At 46.2% G+C, this 27,044-nt stretch overlaps 1 protein-coding gene across 4 annotated transcripts in view; it reads right to left on the reverse strand.

Annotated features, from left to right (window-relative positions):
* The window catches only part of WDPCP (WD repeat containing planar cell polarity effector), a 235,631-nt gene that overhangs the window by 86,491 nt on the left and 122,096 nt on the right, over positions 1–27,044 (reverse strand). For all 4 annotated transcript variants that reach the window (XM_074989391.1, XM_074989393.1, XM_074989390.1 and 1 more), the window contains exons 11-12: positions 23,570–23,758; positions 20,918–21,041 (exon numbers count right to left, since the gene is read on the reverse strand). In XM_074989391.1, the coding sequence (XP_074845492.1) occupies positions 20,918–21,041; positions 23,570–23,758 (313 nt within the window). The remainder of the gene's footprint in view (positions 1–20,917; positions 21,042–23,569; positions 23,759–27,044) is intronic.

Genomic DNA, 27,044 nt, shown 5'->3' on the forward strand with positions numbered 1-27,044 from the left:
TTTAGAGCTCCCCTTCAGGAAGTTGAAGGCTGCTATTAAATCACCTCTAAGTCTTCTCTTCTGTAAGCTAAACAAGCCCAAATCCCTCAGCCTATCCTCATCGGTCTTGTGCTCCAGCCCCTTAATCATTTTTGTTGCCCTCCGCTGAACCTGCTCCAGCAAATCCACATCCTTTTTATACTGGGGGGCCCAAAACTGGACACAGTATTCAAGATGTGGCCTCACCAGTGCCGAACAGAGGGAAATAACTACTTCTCTAGACCTATTTGAAATGCTCTTCCTAATGCACCCTAGTGTGCCATCAGCCTTCTTGGCTACAAGAGCACACTGTTTACTCCTATCCAGCCTTTCATCCACCATAACCCCTAGGTCCCTTTCCATCGTACTGCTGCTGAGCCAGTCGGTCCCCAGCCTATAACAATGTTTGGGATTCTTCCGCTGCAGGTGCAGGACTCGACACTTCTCCTTGTTGAACCACATCAGATTTCTTTTGGTCCAGTCCTCCAATTTATCCCGGTCACTCTGGATTCTCTCTCTACCCTCCAACGTATCTACCTCTCCCCCTAGTTTTGTGTCATCTGCAAGCTTGCTGAAGGTGCAATCCAGTCCCTCTTCCAGGTCATTAATAAAGATCTTGAATAACACCGGCCCCAGAACTGAGCCATGCGGCACTCCACTTGAAACCGACCGCCATCCAGGTATTGAGCCATTGACCGCTACCTGCTGGGCCCGACCATCAAGCCAGCTTTCTATCCATTTTATAGTCCAAGGATCCAATCCATATTTCCTTAACTTATGGACAAGAAAGTTGTGGGAGACCGTCTCAACAGCTTTGCTGAAGTCAAGGTATATCACATCCACTGACTTCCCCATGTCCACAGAACCTGTTACCTTGTCATAGAAGCTAATCAGATTGGTCAGACAGGACTTGCCCCTGGTGAATCCATGTTGGCTACTTTTGATCACTTTCCCCTCTTCCAAGTGGTCCAAAATGGATTCCTTGAGGATTCCCTCCATTATTTTCCCAGGGATCAAGGTAAGGCTGACTGGTCTATAGTTCCCTGGATTGTCCTTCTTTCCTTTTTTAAAGATGGGCCCTATATTTAACTTTTTCCAGTCATCTGGTATCTCCCATAATCTCCAAGAGTCTTCAAAGATAATGGCCAAAAGTTCAGCAATGACCTCTGCCAATTCCCTCAGTACCCTGGGGTGCATTAAATACAGACCCATGGATTTGTGTACATCTAGTTTTTCTAGATAGCTCAGAACTTGTTCCTTCCACACAGATGGCTGCCCTCCACCTTTCCATACTGCATTGTCTAGGACCGTCATGTGGAAGTTGACTTTGTCCGTGAAGAATGGGGCAAAAAAAGCATTGAGTACTTCAGCTTTTCTACATCATCTGTCACTAGGTTACTTCTCTCATCCAGTAATGGCCCTACACCTTCCCTGATAACTGGTTTATTGTTAACATGCCTGTAGAAACCCTTCTTGTTACTCGTCACATCCCTTGCCAGCTGCAGTTCCAATTGTGCTTTTGCTTTCCTGATTACTGCCCAGCATTCTCCAGCTGTATGTTTATACTCCTCCTTAGTCAACTGTCCACGTTTCCATTTCCTGTATGCATCCTTTTTGCGTTTAAGTTGCCTAAGGATTTCCCTGTTAAGCCAAACAATGGACCTAGGTGTATAAATATGGTGCTGCCACTTCTTAAAAAATAAATGCTTAGGCCAAATATTCCAAGGTGGGTGTAAATCCATATCTAGAAATTTGGTCAAGGTCTGTAGCTAATGAGTTGCTGAGTTCTGCACACCAGAATATATTACTTTCAGAACTCAATGACGATCACTTTAGATAATAGGGAGATTTTCGAAAGGAATTTGGCTGCCTAAGCACATTTTGTACCTTTGGAAATCACTCCAGAAAAGTTTTTACAAGTCTCACTGTCTCTCCCTCTCTTCAACATAAGAAGACTTACCTCAGCATCAACAAGATTATTCTGTGAATTATCAGGAGACATCAATGTACGAACAATAAATATAGAGAACACGCTCAAGTTTACTGATTGTAACCTACCAATCCAGAGAATTTGAAGGTTATCCTGAACCAAAGATGGTAGTTCCAAAGCATGAGGATGTGGTTCTTTTGGTGATTCTCTTCTAGACTTTCGTTTCAGTTTCAACACTCTTGCTTTAATCATCATGGAAATGATGTTTCTCAACTGGCTGATATCAGAAAAAATTGGACTCTGGATGAAAATATTTGACTGAATCTCAAGGTGCATAACAGCTGTGAAACTCAGTAGAAAGACAGCCATTTTAAGACTAAGAAAATGTTTTAGACTACATTGAGGGTATCTTTCTTTTGATAGTCAAGATTGTGCATTGGACTCACTACTGGATTTTCATTCATAACCGTGATGCGTTTTAACTTATCTGTTCCTATAATTGATCCACACTGAAACCCCCATGTACTTTAATGAGATTTCCACGTAGCTGTAAGATCATGCCCTTACAGACACAGATAAACACATCACACACTAAAATTAACCAATGGTTCTTTCTGACTCATTTGCTGTAAAGCCAGTTTAACCAGACACAGAGGAATAGTCTTGGCATAGGGGTTACCTGGGGCAATGGCATTGCAACAGCTCTGTATCCGTTCTTTGAAATGCACCCCTGGCTGTAGACATAAGCCAGAGAACAGGAAACAGTATGGAACTCTGCAATATTCTCATTCTGGACAACAGGCTGGAGCAACCCATAGGTGGTTGCAGGAAACTGAAGGCCCTTGGGAGTACTCCAAGTATGCTGGGGCCCAGTCCCAGAAACAACCTTTCCCCCACTCCTGGATATGCCTCCCATGAGGCACAGCACAGAATCTGGTCCAGTATCTTTTTTTCTGTGAGGCTATGAAAGAGAAAACTCACCTTGTGCATTAACAATGGTTCTTCAACATGTGAGTCCCTTTGGGTGCTCCACTCTGGCTGTTGGCGTGTCCTCACCAGGGCCAGTCCTAGCCAATTGATGGCTCTGGGAAAATTTTGTTAGCTCCTTAAAAATGCAGCCAACACAATAATCCCAAACCCAGCGCTCTGCCCCAGCTCTGCACCCAGCAGCTGGCTCAATCCTGAAGTGCACAGAGCAGTGGGGGCCACCCAGGAGCAGAGCACCTGCCCAGAAGCAGAGTGCAGCAAGGGAGGGGCTGGCTTGGAAGCATAGGCAGTGTGGCAGGGCCTGGCCTGGGAGCGGAGTGCCTGCTTGGGAGTGTGCAGTGTGGGGGAAAGCTGGCTGCTAAGGCAGCAGCCGAGCGTAACACATTGGACCAGCTTTTTGGCAGCCCCTTGAAAGAGGTGGCCCCGGGCATCCACCCAGCTCGCTGGCCCCTAAGACTGGCTCTGGTCCTAATTCCGACACTTGGAGATTCTTCTATAGCCATGGTTTCCCACACCGCACATGCTTGGTTGCGCTCCCTTGTGCCATCTGGAGCACACGTTTCAGGCTCTTCCATTCTTTCTCCACTTGACAATTAGCGCAGGAAGCTACAAAGCAGGCGAAGGAGGGAGGGTGGGGTAGCCAGACAAAATCTCCCCCTTACAAGCCAGCTTGCTCACTGCCCCCGCCACTGAGGAGCACACAGTGCACGGAAATGGCTGCTGATAGCACAGTCTTTGATGCCCTCATTGAGGCCCAGATGTGCTAGCTCATCATGACCCTGAGAAACAGAAAGTACAGACGGAAGGATAACAGGCCAAACTGTCAAGAGAGGGGGGGGACCCTCAGGAAATCACCCCAGCTGGCATTGATGAATATGATGACCACACAGCCATCCCAGAAGAGGAAGTCTCCGCCCACACACAAAGAATGTCCTGTACTCCTAAATTGCTTATCTCCTGTCTTACAAGTGCAAATTAAGTAAGAATTGACCTTGTAACAAACTGGCGTTACAAAAGACAGACCAGTACAATCTGGCACCATAGATAAGAAAGAGAATACATAACCTAAAAAGGGGTATAAAAGGTGGGCCCAGCAGAACTCTAACTCTGAGTGCATTCCACCAACTACCTGCTGGTCGGGTCAGATGATTGCCTCCCAAGGTCCACAACTGGGGACGCCCAACCTCATATTCATCTTTCCGCAGAATTGAGTGACCGATCCGGCTTGGCTACGCTGGTATCGAGAGACGCAGAGAGGGTAAGATATACCCATGCTAGGTCTCCTTTCTTTTTGTGCACAGCTAAAGAATTAGAGCTCTGTAACTAGATGTTGTTGTATCAAGATATCATTGTGTTAGATGGTAACAGATATCTTTGTATTGGATTGTAACGTAACTTGTTAACACCTGTACTTTGCTAGCATATAAGAAGTAGACAATAGCCTTTTGTAACCACACGCTTATAACTGTAGCTTAATAAACTTGTAACCAGTTAAGATCTAAGCCTGACTGCTGTTACCCTTTTACCACTGCAACACAGCCGGCACAATAAAAGAACTTTAACCGTTTGGTTACCACAGCCTGGCCATAGGTGAGAGTGCTAAGAGCTCCCTGCTCTAACAGAAAAAACTGGGTTGTTTAGGACCCAGGGGAATACCTCACCGCACATTACCTGGCCACCGGCTAACAGAATTGGTGTAGTCGGCAGGATTGTGGCACACGCTGTACCACAGTGACAAAATGAAACCAGTCACGATAAACAACATGGATTTCCCCAACATAGAGAAGGAATTCACCCGGGAAGGATGGGGTGACCCTAAGTGGGACAAGGAAATGTTGGAAAAGAACTGGGGACATCAGAGGAATCAAGGTTGCAGTTCTGTAAGCAGAGAACTGCTTGTAAACTAAAAGGGAAAAAGGAATATTGGAGCAGTTTTGTATCTGGCTGTGAGAAACAGCTTCTTGGACAAAAGCCCAGATTATAAGACCTTGAAGAAACTGCCCAACTCTGAAAGCTTTAGTTCAAGTTCTTAACTCTTTGTGGTACAAAGTGTAGTTATGTAAACATTTATGTTGTGGTGTATGTGTATGTGTCATGGAGTTTTGTTTACATTAATTGTTTTGCTAACACGTGTTTGTGTCATGTCATGGAGTTTTGTTTAATGTTGTTTGTCTGTCTGTCTGTCTGTTTGTCCTGCTGGTGCATCCATAAGGAGGGGACGCCTTCCGATATGGACACCTTCCAATATAGGAAAAACAGTAAGTTTAGGTATAAAAGATCTAAATCCCTTTAGTAATACTTAAAATGGTAATATCCAATAAAATGTCATTTTGGAAAATAAGCATGTGATTTGAGGTTAAGAGTAAGTGAGTAAGTCCTTAACTCTGAAGGGTCTGGAGAAAATTCAGAGTGAGTAGCCTGCAGAGCTTAGAAAGAACTCAGCATATTTGTAAATGGAGTATTCCAATAACCTGCCACCCCAAAAGGGGGTAGAAAAGTATTCTTTTGTTTTTCAGAAACAGTAAAAATACTGGGTTGTTTAGGACCCAGGGGAATCCATCAGCCTGTTCTGGCTGTCTGCAGTGACGAGCTCCCTGCTCTCGCTGTTTAAGACTCGGATGGTAACAAGGTTGGTACTTCACCGCACATTACCCGGCCACAGGCTAACAGGTGGTGGAGCACCTATGGGGGCACATGTCTAGAAGAACTATCGTTATTACACACGCTGAGTAACTTCATCATCTTCTTCAAGTAGTGTCCCTGTGGGTGCTCCACTCTGAGCGACTATAAAGCAGTAGTCACAGAATGGAAGTGGGTTTGGAGCTCAGTAATTACCACAGTAGACAACACTGCTTGGCCCACTTGGATGGAGAAAGCAATGGAAGATGAAAGAGCATAGTGTCTAGCAAATGTATTTCTGGAAGACCACGTCCTGCCTTGCAAATGTCTGTAAGGGACACAGTCTTGAGAAAGGCAGTGCAAGAGGACACAGGGGTGGCAACAGCTTCCAGCAGCTTCCTATGGTGAATCGCCTACCAGGTGTGAATGCAAGTGGAAATCCACTTGGAGAGCCCTTGTGAAGAAACAGGCGAGCCCTTAGACAGCTCTGCAAAGGACAGGAAGAGGCTTGGAGATTTGTTGGTTTCATAAGACAATGAAGTACATGATTAAGGTCCCAGACAGGGACTGGGGAATAAACTGATGGGAAGGTGTTCTGGAGACCTGTCAAAAAACATTTGTAATGGTGAGGAATGCGAGTCCATCCTCCATCTGGTGGAATGCTGCCTGTGCTACAGCGTGCACTCAGACTGTGCTAAGGCTTAAGCCTGATTCATGCAGGTGCAGTAGATAGTTCAGGAGGACAGGAAGGGGGCTGGTCGGAGGAGGGATGGGAGGATGAGCGCCAAGCCAGTGTGAAAACCACCACCATTTGTACAGGTAGGACTTGCGTATTGACTCCTGTCTACTAGTGATAAGACTCTTCTTTATCCCTGCAGGGCATAACAGTTTGGCATTTTGGAGCTATGAAGGAGCCACGTGTGAAGGCATAGCTTGAGGGGATTGGGATGGAGAGTGCAGTCAAAGTCCCAAGATAGAAGGTCATGGCGAGGAGAAAAGGGATAAAGAGTCACAACTGACATCTGAAAGAGGTAAGTGTATCAAGTCTGTCTGGGCCACTCTGGGGCTATCAAGATGAGGCAGGCCTTGTCTTGTTTGACCTTTATGACCAGTTTGTGAATCAGGGGAATGGGAGGGAATGCGTAAAGGAGGGGCACATCCCATCTGATGGCCAGAGCATCCCCAAGGGAGTGTCTCCTGAGACCCACCCTGGCGCAGTATTGGTAGAACTTCCTATTGAGTTTGGTTGTGAACCAATCTACATAAGGCTGGCCCCAGAGGTGAAACACTTGGTTGAGGATGGCTGTATCGATTTGCCATTTATGATGGTCACTGAATGAGTGGCTGAGGGCATCCGCCATCATGTTCAGTATGCTAGGGACATATGAAGCAACGGGGGTGACCCGATGCCAAATGCACCATGTCCACATCTTTATGGCTTCTGTGTTTAGAGATGGGGACTGGGCTCCCCCGGCGGTTGATATAATATGTGCAGGTGGTGCTTTCAGTAAGGATGGTGACCGACCTGCGCAGCAGGAACCATTGGAAGTGCTTTGCATGCATAATGAACTGCCCAGAGCTCCAGAAGGTTGATATGGAGCATCTGTTCATTGAACAACCATTTGCCCTGCACCATGCAGGAACATAGGTGGGCTCCCCAGCCCAGCAGAGAAGCATCGGTAGTAACGGTAATGGACGTGGCGGTTGGTGAAAAGACATGGTGGCAAGAATGTCGCCCAGGCATGTCCACCACTGAAGTGAAGCAAGGACACACGGTAGAATAGCCACAGTCTTGGAGAGAGGGTCTGTGGCTGGGGCATAGCATGAGGCCAGCCATGACTGGAGAAAGGCATGTGGAGTCTGGTCATCTTGACCACATGAGTAGTAGCAGACATGTCTCCCAGTAGTTTAATGCAAATGTGCACCATAACCATGGGTGATAACTGTGCCACCTGAATTAAGTTGCACAAAGTCCAAAACTGCTGGATAGGCTATGGCAGTGACAGTGCTTATTAGGTTTAGTAGTAGGACCTGTAGTGGAGCTGGTTAAAGAATTCATTAGCAAAACTACTGAAACAAGGCACTCTAAACTGTCACTGACAGTAATAGTTAACAGGAAAATATACATCTACCTAAGATCAGGTGGCAACCCTATTCTTGTTTGTAAAGCAGGTTGGGAAGCAGGACTTTGGGAATTTTTTCATGTACACTTGGATCACAGTGACTGAAATTTCTGTCTGTGGCTATAGCAGGCATATGAAAACCTCTAGTTTCGATCATTTTTACCAGACGGAAAAAACAGTGAATATGCGTAGTACTCTCTAGAAGATGGTAAGAGTGAGTTCTGTGTTTAAACACTACTTCTGTGTGTACTGGGTTATGTCATTGCAACTCCGCACTTATTTGTTCACAAAATTCTTCTTCTAACTCTATTCAGAAAGTTGCACCATTCACTCAGCTTTGGGAAGAATACACATGGCTCTTCTGAGAGGTCTGTCTTAAGCATAGCCGCAGTGTAGTGCTAATTACAGTAAACCTGAGGTGGGAGATCATGGTCCATTTTCAGCCACAAGCTGGACACAACGGTTTATAGATACATCCAGTATTTTAAGCGTGCATCTGATCAGATTCACAGCTTGTCCACGAGGGAGGCATAGGCACAAACTAATAACTTCAACACAACTTTGTTTTGCAAGGAAATCCATTTTCTCCCAGGAAAAATATACAATTTTTTTGGTGAATTTTGATAGACTTTTGGTGGATCTCTGGTGGCTCTCAGATTTTGAGATCCAAGTCGTCCTTGAATCTTAAAATACTTTCCATGATCTGTATGTAATAGAGATAAAAGTTTTAAATGCTTTAAAATGTAAATTCACAACCACAAAAATAGATTCCAGCTAAAAGGGAGAAAAAGGACAGACTGCAAATGCTGATCAGCTGGCTATGGTCTGATCTGAACCAACACTGCAGTTGCAGTTTGTACATTAGTGTAAACTTAATTTCCAGCTCATGAAATACTGCTCAGAATAATAACAGAGAGGTAGCCATGTTAGTCTGTATTCTAACAAAACGAAACAGCAGAAATGTTTTTTAGAGACTAACAAAATGATCTATTCGGTGATGAGCTCTGGTGGGACAGACCCACTTCATCATATCTAAAGTGCTATATTGCTGCTGCTTTGGTTTACTCTCAGAAAGCATGCCTGCCTGTTGTGTGTGAAAGAGAGAGAAAGAGACAGAAACAGACATGTTCTGAATAAAACACAGAGTATGGGTGTGTATGTGTGTAAAATAAACAAGTTATTTTCATGCATTAGGAAATATGACAAGAACAATTTATGAATGCTTGAGTGGAGCAAAGCAAAGCCATGTGTCAGCTACGTAATATCACTCCTAAGAAGTGAAAAATAACTATTCCATCCCTCTCCATGTTCTGTATTCATAATGCATTAAATACACGATGGTATTATAATAAATGAGAGTGTGTTTTGATGCCCAAGAAACACCAAAGATGTATTTGATGCTTGTAATTCAGTTCCTGTATTTCATGTACAGATAAGAATTCAAATCAGAAATGAAAAGAGTTATTCAAGTCTCCCCAGGACAAGGCTCACACTCCGGTCAATGATGGTGAGAAACAGTCTTTTGATGGCTTTTCACCTATGTTTAAGATGCCTTTAATTTTCATTTTGTGTGTAAAATAATTGCATTCAAAGCAATACATACATGCATTTTTGCAATCACAGATTCTCATGAGTGAAGACCTGCTTCTGCAAAACACAGAGTCCCTTCAACGCCCATCAAATTCAACAGAAGGCGAGGAAGCTCAGCAGCTTGCAGGATTGGGCCCTTCATTTTATAACAACAGACAGAAACAACATGGCTACATTCAAATAACATGTTGTGATTTGCGTGTTATTTCCTTCTTAGAGTGATCTACTTTCATTTATTTGCTCTTCATATTTCATTGTATCCTATATTGTCAGACGTCATGATTCTGGGAAGCTTCATTTTTAAGTGCCCCATTTGAGAAAACTTAAAGGAGCCAAATGTTCAAAGGATGACTGCCCAACACATCCTGAAAATCAGGCCCCATTAAGATGTCTCAAGCTGTGCACTGAGAAACGAAGGCAAGCATTTGTAATGGCTGTTCACTTAAAGCATCTATCACCTCTTGTACTGGTTAGGCTGGCTGTGACCCATAACCATGTGATAGCTGTTTGCTGCCCTGAGATGGTGATCTTAGTTCAGACTCCAGCGAACACAAGTGTCTACAACATAAAGCTTCTACAGCAACTGTCCCATTTTGTGGCACTTGCCTTAGCCAGGTCAAAAACTGAGTTGGTGCAAATTGCCTTGAGCTACTTTAAGACTCCAAAAAGAGAGTCCCTGCCAAATATGATGTAGGGTGCAGTGGGGGCAGACAAAAGACATGACAACTTCTCTCCATGAACCATTTTCACTTTCACATCTAGAAATGTGGAAACATCTAAGCATTTGAAGTTAGGATGCACAGAAGACTCCACCTTTTCCTATTTCCCCATAGGTCTATCCTGATCCCCCTACTCCCTCTCCTTTATCTCTCTTCTGGTCCACTGCCCCCAATCCAGACCTCCCATGTGTCCTCTATATTCTCTGTCATACTCTCCCGTTCTCTCCATACCTTCTGCAGCCTCCTGTCTATGCCTCCCCTATCCTGTGCACCCATTGCCATGTCTTTGTCTCATGCCTGCTCCTCATGCATGTGAGCAATAGGGAGTGAAAGAAATTGTTTCTCCTTTAAAAGCGGATGGTGCTCCAAAGCCCACCCTCCATCACTGGTCAGCATATTTATACAGCAGGAAATGAATCTCGTAAAGAGGGACAGCAGTGGTTGTAAGGCCTCTGTGCTTAAAAGAGACCGGAAATATTGTATCTTTCTGTGCCCCTCTGAGGATGGTGCAACTCTGCCTAAGGATATGTCTACACAGCACACTAAGGGAATGGGGGCGATCCGGGCTGGGGCCCAGGTGAGCATCAGGGGTACAGGCTCTGGGTGGTGCTTAGCAAAGGCAGCTCCCAGGAAGCAGACAGCATCCCATCTCTGGCTCCTATACAGAAGTATGGCCACATGGGTCCGTGTGCTGTTCTATTCGCTGGTGCTGCCCTCACAGCTACTATGGCACGTGGTTCCCAGTCAATGAGAGTGGTAGGGTGGCACTTGGGTTGAGGGCAGCATGTGGAGCCCCCTGGCCGCCCCTATGGGTGGGAGCTGAAGAGGGGGATGATGGCTCCTTCCCAGGAAACATGTGGTGCTGAGGCTAGTGGGGAGCCTGCCAGCCATGTTGCTCCGCCAACTGGATAGCCCATGGCACTGACCAGAACTGACGGGATCCCTTTTAAACCAGCGGTTTAGGCTGGAAACCTGGTCTCATTTAACTGGATTTGGGCCTCAAGATTCTGTAACACAGGCATTTTGCAGTGAGGATGGACCTCAAGTCTGGGTCATAAGACTTAAACTTGAACATGGAGAGACTGCCAATGCTATTCCATAATCCCCCTGGGCTGTGTTTCCCAGGCCTTTCAACCCAAAACTTCCCACTTACTTCCCAGGAACCAGCTGCAACAGACTGGTTCAAATGCAGCTGCTCAGCACTGAACCTTTTGTTTCCCAGTTGACTGCTCAATCAGAAATTCAGACAACCTTCAAGTACATTAATTACTGTCAGTATTAAGACATTCTGCATCAAGTGCACTGCTAGTTGGCCAGTGGAACAAACTTCTCACAGATAGTGGGTTGCATCTGAGGCAGGATATACTGATCAGAGCCACCTCTGTAACTCATGAGCCCCATCTACTCTGAAAAGCTCTGGTCAATCAGTTGCATGAATATCTCTTTGACATAGGTGGGCAGCAGTCCTCTACTAGCCTGGAACAGAAGTTAACTTTTCCACTTAGATCTCCAAAACATCAATGTTGTCCAGAGCTTGCCCTCCCTGAAAGATTCAAAAACCATAGCTAGTGAAGAGAACTCATAGGCTGCATCTACACGTGCCGGCTACTTTGAAGTAGCGGCGCCAACTTCGAAATAGCGCCAGTCACAGCTACACGTGTTGAGCGCTATTTCAAAGTTGACATCGATGTAAGGCGGTGAGACGTCAAAGTCGCTACCCCCATCAGGAGATGGGAATAGCGCCCTACTTCGACGTTGAACGTCGAAGTAGGCAACGTGTAGTCGTTGCACGTCCCACAACATTGAAATAGCGGGGTCCGCCATGGCGGCCATCAGCTGAGGGGTTGAGAGACGCTCTGCCCAGCCCCTGAGCTCGATGGTCGCCGCGTGCAGCAGCCCCTTAAAGCTTCCCGCCCCTTGCCTTCCTGTGCAGGAAGCAGAGAGAGTGTGCAGGCGGCAGCCCAGCCACGCTGCCAGCCTGCACGCTCTTCTGCAGCCAGAACAACCCCCCAGTGCTGCGATGGCCGCCTCCCAGCCCCCTAAGCGCCCCCAGGGCACCCCCCCAAGGGAAGCCAGGGCTCCCAGGCTGGCAGCCAGGCCGGGAAGCGGCAGCGGGGCCCCTCCTGGACGGAGGCCGAGCTTCGGGACCTGCTGGGGCTCTGGAGTGAGGAGGAGGTGCTCCAGGTAATGGGGAGCAAGAGGCAGAATGTGGATGCGTTCGCTCGGCTGGCCGAGGGCCAGGCCACCCAGGGTCACCTTGCCTGCACTCTGGATCATGTACGCAGTAAAGTGAAGGAGCTGTGGCAGGGTTACACCCGGGCCCGGGATGCGGCCGGCCGATCTGGGGCCACCCCCGGTCACTTGCCCCTTTTACAAGGAGCTCAGGGACATCCTGGGCCCCCGGCACACCTCCTCCCCTCCGGCCACGCTTGATACATTGGCCGACGAGCCCCAGCAGGCCCTGGAGGCGGAGCCCGCCCCGGAGGTAAGCCCCGCACCCGAGGGGCCCCCCCAGGAGCCCACCCCCGGGGCACCAGAGAAGGAGGAGGGGGAGTCCTCCTCGAGTGACGTGCGGCTGCACATCGTCATGCCGTCGAGGAGCTCCAGCTGGGCGTCCGCCCACCGGGTGTCCCCCGACTGTGGGAGCGGACCATCAGGTATGTACCCCCCCGGTGCACACCCCCGGGGTTGAGGGGTGGGGGTAACAGATATGACCAGGGCCCTCCACATGCCCAGATGACCATGGCCCCAAGGACAGCAGTGGCATGTCCCTCAGAAGAGTGCATCAGCCCCTGCCCCCCAGCACGACAGTGCCATGCCCCATCCCCGGGGCTGGGGGGAGCAGAACCTCTAGGGTCCCCCGGGGGGAGGGGGTGGGACACCCAGCAGCAGCAGCATCTCCTGGGGACGTGGATGGGGAACCAGCAGCAGAGGGGTGGGGGGACAAGGGCCACGGCTTGGGGCCCACACTAATGGCTGTCTCCACTCTTCTCCCCCCCGTGTTCCACAGCTGCACCATCGGAAGGACCGGAGAGTGCTGGCGAGGTGTCAGTGGTCCCGGAGAGCCCACCGGGGCCATCACTGCAGGCCAACCCCTCAGTGGAGGACCGACCAGCCCCACAGTGGGGACGGCGGCAGAGCCAGCACCACCACCGGACGGCGACGGACTCCCAGCTGCTGGCCATCCATTGTTGGCAGCTGGAGGTTGCCGAGCAGCATCTGCGGGTGGAGGAGCCGCGCCTTCAGCTGTAGGAGTGGGCGCTGGCCTGGCGCCAGGAGGCATGGGGGGCCTTTATGCGGACATTCGAGCGCATTGCGGACTACCTGGCCCCCCCATGCCGCGCCGGCTGCCGCTCTGCCCGCCCTGCCCGCTCCACCCGCTATTGCACTGCCACCCGCCACTGAGGGCCCTTCCACCGAGGGGGACCTGGGGCCAGCTGACACCCGTCGGCCTTATCTCCCGGTCCGCCCGGCCCCCAGCCAGCCCCGGCCAGGGCTGAGGCCGAGGCGCGGATCATGGCTGCCCACCCCCAGTGCTGGACATTAGGGGGTGTGGGGCCCAGGACGTGGCCCCCCCCCTTTGTATATATTCCCCTCAGTTTTATGTTTGTTTGTAAATAGTTTCTATTAGACCCCTGTTGTTATATTGTTGTTTTTATGGATGCTGAGACCTGCCCCCCCATGTACATAGCTCTCCCCTTCCTTGTCTTCCCCTTTTTTTCTTTCATCTTATTGGAGTTATAATATATATATATATATGTAATATTTATTCGGCCTGTAAATAGTTAGTTAAGAGATTAATAATAAGGAGAGTTCAACAGAGATCTGGTTTTACAAACAAATGTCTGTTTTTATTTATTTTCAAGAAAGGTGGGGGGGTGTGCTCTTGGGTGCTCTGTGGTGTGGGCGTAGGGGCAGGGAGTGTTGTGGAGGATGTGGGGGGGTGCAGTGGGGGGCCTGCCAGCGTTCACCCCGCGGCCTCATCGAAATGGGCCCACAGGGCCTCCCGGACCCGGGTCCCTTCGCGGTCCACCTGGCGACTGGGGGCGGCGGGTGGCTGCTCATCGGCCCTGCCAGCCTCCACAGCCCAGCCCTGAAAGAAGGCCTCCCCCTTGCTCTCAACGAGGTTGTGGAGGGCGCTGCACGCGCCCACAACCTGGGGGATGTTGGTGAGGCCCGCATCCAGGCAGGTGAGGAAGCACCTCCAGCGCCCTTTGAGGTGCCCAAATGTGCGCTCCACCACCTGGCGCGCGTGGTTCAGGCGCAGGTTGAAGCGCTCCTGGCTGGCTGACAGGTGGTCCGCGTAAGGGTGCATGAGCCAGGGCTGGAGGGGGTATGCCGCATCTGCGATGACGCAGAGGAGCATGGTGGTGTCCCCCACAGGGATCTCCCGCTGGGGGATGTAGGTCCCCGCCTCCAGCCGGCAGCACAGGCCCGAGTTCCAGAATACCCGGGCGTCGTGGGTGCTGCCAGGCCAGCCCACATAAATGTCCAGGAAACGGCCCCAGCTGTCCACCAAGGCCTGGAGGACCACTGAGTGGTAACCCTTCCTGTTTAAGTAGCGTCCTCCACTGTGCTCTGGGGCGCAGATGGGGATGTGGGTCCCATCCAGAGCCCCGAAGCAATTGGGGAAGCCCAGGGTGGCAAACCCCGCGATGGCGGCATCCGGGTCCCCAACCCTCACGAGCCTGTGGAGGAGCAGGGCGTTGATGGCGCGGACGACCTGCAGGGGAAGCACATGGGAGAGCACCAATGAGGGGTGTGCAGGGTGTGTGTGGCCCTCCCCTGCCAGGGCCCCCCTCCCCTGCCAGGGCTGCCTCCCCCTCCCCCCGTGGGTCCTCTTACCTCCATGAGGACAGCCCCGACGGTGGCCTTGCTGACGCCAAACTGCTGGCCCATGGATCGGTAGCTGTCTGGAGTGGCCAGCTTCCAGACAGCGATGCTGACCCGTTTCTCCACGCTGAGGGCACGCCGCATGAAGGTGTCCCGGTGCCTCAGTGCGGGGGTGAGCCACTGGCATAGCTCCAGAAAAGTCTGCCGGCTCATGCGAAAGTTCTGGAGCCAGTGGTCATCGTCCCACTCTCCGAGCACCAGCCGCTCCCACCAGTCCGTGCTGGTGGGGTAGCTCCACAGCCGGCGGCGTATGAGGCGGGGGCAGGGGCGGGGTGCTGCAGGGTTGGGGGTTGTGTCCTCCTCCCCTGTGGGCAGCTCCTCCTCTGTGGCAACGATGTGCTCAGCTGCCTCCTGCATGGCATGGAGCAGGGCGAGCACTGCTCCTACAGGGGCGGCTGGGTGGACCTCTGGCTGCTGCTGCTGCTGCTGCTGCTGGGGGTCCATGACTGCGTCGCTCGAGGTGTGCGTACCTATGGCTCTGCAGACCGCGTGCTGTGCAGGCTCCATGTGTCTGGGAGGGGCCCTTTAAGGGAGTGGCGAGCGGTTGCCCCGGAAGCATGAGTCCACCCTGTGACCCTGTCTGCAGCTGTTCCTGGCACCCTTATTTCGATGTGTGCTACTTCGGCGTGTAGACGTTCCCTTGCAGTGCCTATTTCGATGTGGTGCTGCCCAACGTCAACGTTGAACATCGACGGCACCAGCCCTGGAGGACGTGTAGACGTTGTTCATCGAAATAGCCTATTTTGACGTCGCTACATCGAAATAAGCTATTTTGATGTAGCATGCACTTGTAGACGTAGCCATATAAATGCTCATCCCACCACCCTCTCTTGTCAGAAAAAATTTGAAGGGGATGTAGAAATCCTTTCAACTGAGTTTTGTACATTTATCTGACCATGAGCCATGTTCGTTTTCAGTGGTGCTCCAAAGTACTCCTAAAGTGACCAGTGTTTTTGTGTCATTAAAATAAAGCCAATTGATAAAAAGTATCTTTTCACCTTGAACTAAAGCAGCCCCTTTGACAGAGCAGAAAAATATAATTTTGTGTACCTTGGTCAGACAATAATGTGTTCCTTATTTTTCTTTTGAAGGTCCTTCCATGTTCAGAAGCAAGCACATGGCACCAGGAGATGACCAAATGGTGTATCAAAAAGATAAGGATGCAGGAAGAGTAGAAAGAGGGGCAGAGGCTGCTCAGCGCAAGGATCAGTGGACATGGAACCTACCCATCATTTGAGGGATAAAGACACAGTACCATTGGCTGTGCTCTTGAGTGATTACTTGGGCTCCTGGCTACCAGATTCCAATATTAACTTCAGCTCTTGCTCCAGTCCCATACTCTGAGTTCCTTCCATGCAGTCATGACCTACATACTATCCAGCCTTTGGACAATTCAGAGAGTGGTTAGATTACATCACAGGCAATAACCAACAGCACATTCAATGGACAAATGTACCATGTACATTCATTAGTCCACACTTGCCCAGCCATGCACTAGTAAGGACAAATGAAACAGAGAGACAGGGACACCTTGAAATAGCTGGCCAGATCCTTTGGAAACAGGCATCTTTCACTGATTTGGCAGAGTTTATTTATTGTGTGGTTTATTTTGATGGCAGCCGGTCTGTTTTCCTGGTTCTTATACTAGAATGTAAACATTTGTGTAAAATAAAGGGCTAATTTTGCCTACCACAACAGAAAGTTTTATTTTAGCTGTAGTTAAATGTGGCACAGGCTGTAATGAATGTCATCACATGCTCGTTCTCAATCAACTTCAGAACAAAAATTTACAGTCATCACAGTAAGCCTTAAACCGTGAGTTGCATTACATGGCCACTATTGACAAAAATACATTGCACGTCTCCATACATTTTTATTAAAGTTTTTACATAATACATGGTGTATAATCCTGCACATTTTAAAAATATCCTATAGCTGCCCCACATTCATAACACAGCACCACCCCAATACTATTTCATTCCCTCTCATGTATGGGACAATATAAACCTATTAAATGGCTGCTCAAAGCATCCCTGAATTCCACTGCACATGTAGACCCAGCACGTCACAACATGTCTGTCTGACTGCACATCCCATTCAGAAATCCGTCACTGTCTGGAGTTCACACCTGGCTAAAGATTCCCCTTTTTTCTTGCTGACACTGTGGGTAAACAGGGGATTCCCTAAAATAGCAGCGGGAGCAATGATTCTATACAATGTCATTTGGCAGGAACAATGACCCTGCTTGTCCATGAAGGAAAAGACCCGATCTCTCGAACGTCCTGGTATCATGTACCAGTGCGTCACCTGCACAATGATGGACTAGAACCCTTGGCAGTTTAGGTTCTTATGTGTACTTTGCAGAGGACAAACTAAAGGCATGTGAGTCCCATCATGGCAATGGTGCAGCTTGGAAAGCCCATTCTCTCAAAAGCCAGCAATTATTTCAGGAACATCTGTAATGCTCACCATCTTTGGGTATATCACAATCCTGAATGGCTTAAAAACTTCTGCCACAACATCCCCCCATGGTTGGATTTGCCAATTCCAAAATGGTTAGCCACTGACCTGTGGCAGGAGGAAGTAGCCAGCTTCTACTTGGCTACAGAGACCTGCTTCTGGACTTGTGCGGGCTCCTGTATGGATGTCTTGTTGCTGGAGAGTTGGGGAAGCTGATCCCAAATCTCCTGGAACATCTACTTTATATGAATGTGTTGGACCCACTATTGGTCACTGCAGGTCCATGTGATGATGTGATCCCATCAACTTGTATTCGCAGTCCTGCTCCAGGTCTACACAGGGGGTGACTAAGCCAACAGGCATGAGCAGCCTCAGCTGGGTTGCTGCTGGCGCATCAGCATCCCCCTCCTAACTGCTGCCATCAGCATCTTGCAGATGTTCTGCCTGATTCCCAAAACAGGACTGAAAGCATAAGATGGAGAATGTCTTCCACACAGAGTTAAAATCGATGCTGATGGCTTCAGCTGCGGGGATCACGTGGATGCAAAAGGACGTGACTGAACATCGGTTAAACCCACCCGAAAGAATTCTGATCAGCTCCCACAGGATGGACAGACAAGTTCTCCCACAACCCACTGGCTACGTCTACACGTGCAGCCAACATTGAAATAGTCTATTTCGATGAATAACGTCTACACGTCCTCCAGGGCCGGCAACGTCGATGTTCAACTTCGACGTTGCTCAGCCCAACATTGAAATAGGCGCAGCGAGGGAACGTCTACACGTCAAAGTAGCACACATCGAAATAGGGATGCCAGGCACAGCTGCAGACAGGGTCACAGGGCGGACTCAACAGCCAGCCGCTCCCTTAAAGGGCCCCTCCCAGACACAGTTGCACTAAACAACACAAGATACACAGAGCTGACAACTGGTTGCAGACCCTGTGCCTGCAGCATAGATCCCCAGCTGCCGCAGAAGCAGCCAGAAGCCCTGGGCTAAGGGCTGCTGCCCACGGTGACCATAGAGCCCCGCAGGGGCTGGAGAGAGAGCATCTCTCAACCCCCCAGCTGATGGCCGCCATGGAGGACCCAGCAATTTCGACGTTGCGGGACGCGGATCGTCTACACGGTCCCTACTTCGACGTTGAACGTCGAAGTAGGGCGCTATTCCTATCTCCTCATGAGGTTAGCGACTTCGACGTCTCGCCGCCTAACGTTGAAGTTAACTTCGAAATAGCGCCCGACGCGTGTAGACGCGACGGGCGCTATTTCGAAGTTGGGGCCGCTACTTCGAAGTAGCGTGCACGTGTAGATGCAGCTACTGTGTGTGAAGCCCTAGAGTAGTTTAGCCTTGTAAAGTCCTGAAAACTCTCACATACAAAGATTTATATCCACAGAAAATGACGTTGTGACTCAGGTCAGTGTAATGCAGTATAGGTGCATCAGCACCATTTGGGGACCAGGTTTCCAAACAAATGTGGACACCCAAATGTGGGCTTTGAAATACCAAGTCTGCAAGCCTGGGTTACAGAGATCCTAGACTTAGTGTCCTCTGTAGACACACCCTTTATAACACACTCGGGTTAAGTCGGTAATACAGTTTACGTTTAGTGTACAGTCAAATCATTTCTAGCCACTTAATGAAACACCCAAAGGGAGCAGGAAATAAACACCAATTAAGATAGAACCACTTTAATAAAATAAAGATCAGCTTTGGAGACTCTTTTTCCCCTTTCTATCAGCTAAAGCTCCCATTTTTGAACATTTTATTTTGTACTTAGATTATATCTTCCCAGATAAACTTTAAAGTATTACCATCTGTTCTGCCAACAATCACATGACCACATCACTTGGGTTATACTCAATAAAAATTCTATTGACAACAGGAAGACAACAACACAGTGCCACAAAATAGCACAAAACTGCTACAATAGTAGGAACAGAAATTCCAGAATTGATTAACGTCTACTTCTGTCTTGTCCAGTGGGGGAGGTACAGCACACAGGAAGACCCTCCTGTCTATGGCACCGTTTCCAGGCAACATGCTGACAATGAGGCTCCCTGATTGCGGAGGTGGGGGTGGGAGGAGGAGATATTGGCTCACTGCTCCTAGCCATGCTCTACAGCCTCAAGGGTTGAGAGCTTAGTCAGGGCCCCATGCCTCTGCATGCCTGATAGCATTTGGCAGCAGACTCTCAAGTCAGAGAGGATACACCTTTCACTAGCAGCTACAAAGAGCACAGAACGCTCCCCTCACAGCAATCTCTGAGGCATTCTTTCTGTATCTGCTCTGTGCAGACAAAATGGCCCAGAGCACCTCCACTTGGCCATTAGCGCACTGCATATTCCCCCACTGATTCCTTCTGAACAGCAGTGACACAGTTTGTACCTAACACCATAAGTGTATCTCGCAATAAACTCAGCCAAAGGTTCTGTCCTTAGAGCAACATATTATAATGCTAATATTATGAAATTTCATCAATTTAAAAATATTCCCTTGGCTTTTTTGTGGAATAGTTTAGTACAACTATTATCCCTTTGCAGGCTTTCCAGTTTTAGACGACAATTATCTCTTTGAGCTTTGACAGGGGGTTAAATTTTACTTTCAAAATAATTGACAGTTCATAATTTTGTATATGCAGGGAGACTTATATCATTCTAATGAGACATGGAAAATGGGTGCTTCCATTTTTAAGTATGTAAGTCTTATTCTTTCAGGCAATCCCCTGTACAAAAACATGATACAATATTCTTATTTATCACGGAGGCAAAGACTTCCTACCCTATTTGCATTAGCTGAATAGCTTCTAAATAAAAAACAGAGTAAGAAGTTCAGCTGCATTTGTTGATATTCACTTGCACACAGTCAGCTGTTGTATGTTAAAATTTGTAGCCATTCAAACCAAAAACCCAGGCCATTAATTTATTATTGATCAAAACTCTAGCAGTACATCAATGTTATAGACGCACAGCTACATTTGATTTTCTGATATCTTGAAATCACTGTATGAATTTCTTTTTACTTCACTATTCTTGCAGCTGAAATGGAATTTAGTTTCTTCAACTGTGCTGATGTTGTATTATTCAAATAATAACACGGGAAATAAGGTTATGACCTGGAATATTATTTCTTAAGTGAGAAATCTGAAGGTGGGAAGAACAAAAGACTCAGATTTTTAGGGCTCACAGCCAAGAATATCTTGGACCACACACTACTCATTTGCATTTTTAGCATCAATTAAAACTCAGAGTTTCTTCCTAGTTTGTAAGCTACTCCAATGGTTAGTCGAAAAGCAGCTTGCCCATAAACTGCTTTGAAAGCATACTTTCTTCTTTCTATCAAATTAAATGGGAAAGGTTGATTCATTTTTAAGTGTATTGATGATAGAAGCATTCTAAGTAGCACTTTATCTACAACATCACTGTTGAAAGGAATGAAGTGCAAGCTAAACAAACAATGGTGATGAATGCATTTTTTTCAGAGGTGGTCCTTTTGTAAAATGTTAACCACATTAAAGTGGGCAGTTACTGAATCGTGCAATTCACTTGAAGTTAATAAAAGTTGAAGCTGTCATTCACCTGAGCAGGTGGTGGAAGAACCTTCTTGCGTATCTGCTGATTGGGTCTCTATATTCCAACACAGTGGTATCCAATAAGGGTCTTGTTGGAGCATAAAAGGTTCCAAGGCTTGCCTCAAGCTGTGCTGTGGAGTTCAAACATATCAGCAATGAAACAAGTGAAACTGCCTCAATGACAATAGGTTGCTCACATTTGCAGTTAGTCAGGTTTCTGAAACACAGATGAAATGTGAGCTTGTCACAGGAAAGATGAAACTTAAAATACAAAACCAACCCCGTGTATAAACTTTCACATGAAGCAGCGTTGACATAGACTTGGAGCAACAAAAAGAAGTCAAAAGTTAAGTAATCTACAAGGAAGCAACATTTTGGCAGATACGTATAATTAAAACAGTGACTCATAAGAACAATACAGTTTGAACAAGTTCGTCAGTGAAAATCAACTCCCAATTAACTCAACTTTTCTCTTTCCTGCTAACGAAAGAATATGGAGACTCAGCTTTCCCAGGTTCACTGTTGTGCAATTGGTCACGAAGGGGTCACCATAGCCAAAGGAGTTATACTGGTTTAAAATGATTGTGAGAAAACAATGAGGCTCTCCTTCAGAAGATTGTTTGTGAATCCCCCTTTCTTGACAATGGCACGTTAGCTTCTTATATTTTTTAACAAAATTACTTTTCTTCCATTATTTATAATTATTTAAAGCGTTCATGCCCTAAGTGTCTTAGTGGGAGTACTTTAATGATGAGTAAGATTAACATTGTTAAACGGCAAGGTATATGTTGCTAAACATAGAACAAAACTATTGCTGAAAGTCTCCATCTTCCTCAAATCACTGAAAGAATCTGATGCACCGGGACAGATTCTCCTTTCAAGATGAATGTAGAAACATCTTTGTTCTTAATCAGAGCTTTTCGTGTGCATTAAAACAAAGCATTCCCAACTCACTGTCTCATTAGGCAAACAGAATCTCAGTTTACTGCTATTAACATTGTTTAAACTAGCCATTTCTGTATTTAGTGACAATGACTATTTAGTTCTAAGCATAGTTACATTTTATTTTATTAGATTGGATAGCATTAAATGGTTTAATAATACAGCCTTATAAACATAAGTGTTAGTAAATTAGGTTTTGAATTATCTTAAATCCAAAAAGTAAAATATGATGAACTTTAAAGGTGTTTTGTTACAAAGCAGCAATCAAGTTAGACTAAAATTGAATACAGAAATGCTATTGCAAAAACAAGCCACACTCTTGCTATTGTTGTTTTCTTGACAGCATGTTTTGTGCTTCTGATATGTGCCAACCTACATGGAATATGGGTAACTACTAGCACAGTTATAGGTTCATTAGATAACCCAGCTTGATGCTGAAGGCAGAGATAAAGATCTCAAAGATGAACCGCCACACTGCTACAAATAAAATGGCTCACTGGGTTCCACTAATAAAAAGAAAACAAATTACCATGTCAGATTTCTTAGATTCATACAGAATAAATCTGGTCTGAAATAAAATTCGGTCTGCCATAAGACAACATTAGGCTGCTGCATGGGGAGAAAATGCACAGACATCTATTTAGAATATGCATATTTTTATAACCGTTTCAAGAGCAGCCTATCTTTTTACTGGTTGCTTCTGCAAGTATGTTCTATTAAGACACGATTTTAGTGCTGTACGTTTATAGTGCAGAGGTTATGGATATCTGACTTGCATCGCATGCTGTAGAACAGGGATGGCCAACTGATGGTTTGAGAGAAAGCTGGGCATCTTATAATTTTTCTAAGATTTATGGCTCACCACATGCGCTAGCCCTGCATTTTTTCCAATAAAGGATGAGCCTGGCATACAGCTGTCTTCTTGCTAGGCCATGGCTTGACACCTCCTCACGCAACTGTTGTATTCTAAATCTTGGAGTCTGTTGCATTCTAGTATACAGTTCATTGAGAAGCCATCACACCAGGCTACAGCAAGGGTAAGGCTGAGCCTGAAACTCATCCTTCTATATGGTGGGATGTCAGGAGTCACTGCAGGGAATAGGGTGGTTACAGTGAATATAGGTGTAGTGGTCCTATGGTTAAGTGGAGACAGAGGGAGTGTGGAAAGACTCTGGATGTTGAATTGAAAGAGCTCTTTTTGCAAATACCTCCATAGTGAACTAAATAACTCCTGTGTCCTCCCCATGACATATGCCCCTTCTTACTGAGTGCTTCTTCTAAATATTAGCATAAAATACATATTTGCACTCTGTATTGGCCAACATGAGTAACTGATTTCGATGTAAGAAAGATACGAAAGTGTGCAAGAATATGTACAAATGTAATTAAAATTATTGTATCTATATATATCACAGAGATGATGTATATCATGCAATATATATTTAAGGGTGTGTTTATATTACTTAAGGTAGGTATTATTACACATTCCATACTCTAAATATGAATTAAAATGCAATTTATGCATGTATATAATCTTATTGAAAATATCTCTGGAATAGTGACCTCTGATGACTATATAATAATGATGTGTGATTGGAGACAAGAAAGTGTAATTCTGACCTAGTCAATATGGAGCCTTCCTTTTAAAGCTCATATGTATTATCACAATAATTCAAGAATAGATTTTGAACAATAAGCAATATACGCAAACTCTGACCTTCTCTCTCAGGAGTAAGCTTCTGTCTGAAAAGGTGATTTACGATGGCACTCAGGCATATGTAACACTGATGACCCATAGTGTCCCAGTTCATGCTTCTCAGGACACTAATCGCTTCATGTATCTCATCGTAACGAACATACTGGTGGATGATTTCTACTGGGCCCAGCTGTCCTCTGGTGAAGACACCTGTCATAGGATATATTAAAGCAAAGGATGCCATCATAACACTATGGATCAATAATTTTCTGCTGCTCACCAGTTTAAAATATTGGCCCTTATTAATTCAGGTTTTAACAAGTAAAGGAGTTCTATGTTTAAACTTCATCCTGCACATTTGTATAATACCTTTTATCTAAATATATCTAGCCTCAATGTTCTATACACTGTGCAGAAAACATAACAGTGAAATATGGGGTGGGTAATGTGGCATATGCTTACCAGCAACAACAACAACACTACATAATGGTTTATATTACTTATTTTAAATTATTTATAGGCCTCTCAATGGAGCTCAACACAGTATTAACTGAATGTGTAATGCATGATAACCAATGAATTTTCACTATGCTTCTTTCAAGTAAGGTATTATTGGAGAAGACAGAAACCAAAGAATACAGCTAAAATATTTGTCTGTACACATATAACCAGTCAAATGACACACCTGCACAAAGCTTAGAGAAAGCTTCTTGACAACTTATGAAAAATTGACAGACCACGGGAGGACAATAATGTTTGGCACATTACTAACACTTTCACTGCTTACTGGGCTGTTAGAAGACATTTGGGGTAAATTACAGCTAACTAACAGCACAGAACACTGACAGCCAGGACTGGTAGCTGTAAATAAACTTCATGGGACCATGGGAAACTTGGCCACACCCATGATAAGTGGTTGTCTGACTGACTAAAATCATGCCGCATTAGGGATGCTGCCAGACGAGAGTTAGGATTAGAGAGGCTCAACCTGTACCTTCATTTTCTCCTAGGATGTCGAACCAGACTGCAGTGCCAGAAGAAGAGGTGCTATAACAAACCAGTAAGTCAAGCAGTATGTCATCAGGACAAGATGGTGCAAATTCAGCTGTTTTGAAGGGGTGTAAGTGTGAAATCACTGAGGTGTTAACAAAAATATGCAGTTGCTCATTAAAACACCCAATGTTCCAGAACAGTGGTAGATACTGTATCTGTATTTTAAAAATGCTATAGATGGAATATGGGAGATTAAAGTCCTAGAAGCCACACATCTGTATGTGGCCAGTTGATTGAAATGATAATTAAAAATAAAATAACCAGCACCTATAAGATCATGAGATGATAGGGTCTGCAGATGAAAATCATGTCCCTCTAATATGTCAGAGTACTTTGAACACATCAGTGGAGTAGCAGATCAAGGAAATAAAGTAAACATTTATTTAGACATTTAAAAGGTTTTTGATCAGATAGCAGAACAAGGAGCAAGTTAAAGTGAAGTTAAAGAGGAAGAGGTGTAGGTTGCATATTAGGAAAAACTACTTCACGAGGTATATGCGTTGCCTAGAGAGGTGGTGGATTCTCCATCCCTAGAGGTTTTTAAGTCCCAGTTTGGCAAGGTCCTGGCTGGGATGACTTAGTTAGGGTTGATCCTGCTTGAAGCAGGGGGCTGGACTAGATGAGCTCCTGAGGTCCCTTCCAGTACTATGATTCTATGGTTCTATGATTTTTATAATGTCCCTCACAAAAGGCTATTAAAGAAGCTACATAGCTATGGGTTGAGAGGGATGTACTGTCATGAATTAAATATCAGGTAGGGACATAGAAAGTACAAAGTAGGATTAAATGGTGAAGAGTATGGGTCAGCAACCTCTCAGCTCCGCGCTGCTCACAGGAGACAGGAAACTCTCCAGTGCTGCTCCTGGCTCCCCCAAGTAATGTGAAATTTGACTTGTGTGGGGTTGTGCAGGAATAAAACCTCCACGTAGGTCAGGGTCTAGTATACTTGGCTGTAATTTATCCCTAAATGTCTTCTAAGAGCCCAGTAAACAGTGGAAGTGTTGGAAATTCTTTTACAATATTGACCTCCCAGGGTTCATCAAATTTGTTGGTTCAGCACAAGTCAGGTTGTGAGGGTGCTGGATTACAGAGGTTCAACCTGTATTTCTAAAATATCTCTGAAATATTCTAAGAAATATATGTAATATTTTTCCCATGTAAAGGAAAAAGGAAACTAAATTTATTTTGGCTGCGTCTACACAGAGCTTTGCTGCCGTCAGTGTGATGCAAAGGAGGGGTATCAAAAATGTAAATGGCTGCTCATTTTCATATTCACATGGCTAATTTGCATGGTCATGCAAGATTGCTCTGCCAGGAGAAGCTGCTGCTGGCAGAAATCAAGCAGTGTAGGTGTGGTTTTGCCAGCGAAACCCCCTTTGTTGGCAGCCTCTTATCGCTGATTTTTTCCAGGCATAAGGGACTGCCTAAAACCACATCTACATGGTTTGTTTTCTGCCAGCAGCAGCCTCTGCTGGCAGGGTAATCTCATAAAACTATGCAAATTAACCACACAAATATGCAAATTACCATCCATTTGCATTGTCGAGACCCCTCCTTTGTATCACACTGCCGGCAGCACAGATCTGTGTAGACGTGGCCTTTAAGATTTATACAGATGTACCAAAACTGTTATTTATCCCTAATTTTAAGAAAAACAGACCAGTAGGAAAGACAAAATGGAACCGAAGAATGGCAGCAAAAGACACAAAGAATGGCAAGGAGAAAACTGTCATCCAATGGAGAAGAGCAGAGACAAGCTGCAGTGAGCTATGTCTCACAAAACTTTCTCAAATGCAACAGTGGGTGTAGTTTGCACGGGTATACAAGAGCAAAGAACCAAGAAAAGGCTAAAAAAGGGGTATAGCCAGCTGTCAATGACCAGCAAGTGATTGCTTTGCCAGGTCTGATGTTTCCAGACTTTTTGAAAGAGTTTGTCCATTAAAGAGAGTAAAATAATGGCATTTTAAAAAATTTTTCAGTGTCATTTAAAGAAAACATGGGCTTTCCTACTAGATTACATTTTACCCTGCAATTTGTTGTATGGTTACTTTCTCTGTGTAATTGCTGTTTTTACATTGACATGGTTGATACATAACATATTTCTCATAATGATAACATAATAACTTCTCCACAGTGGGAGCAGAGCTCCCAGCACCTTAACTGCTGGGGCAGACTTCCCCATGGCGACACCAAAGCCACCAGTATCTTAACTGCCAGGGAAAACTTCCCCATAGTGGCAGCGAAGCCCAGACTTTCTTTCCCATGCAACTGGCAGCATTGCCAGCACCAAATGACAGGTACTTCCTTTTACTGGGTTGGGTTGAGGGCTGCCCACGTGATGTGCCTGAGCTTGGGAAAGACCCACACTGTGTGGCACCTGTGGGGGAGCGAAGAGGGTTTGCACACAAATGTAAACCACTGAGAAGAAGTTTCTCGGCATGTT

The sequence above is a fragment of the Carettochelys insculpta genome, chromosome 3 (genome assembly GCF_033958435.1).
Source record: "Carettochelys insculpta isolate YL-2023 chromosome 3, ASM3395843v1, whole genome shotgun sequence".
In the NCBI taxonomy this organism is placed as follows: domain Eukaryota; kingdom Metazoa; phylum Chordata; order Testudines; family Carettochelyidae; genus Carettochelys; species Carettochelys insculpta.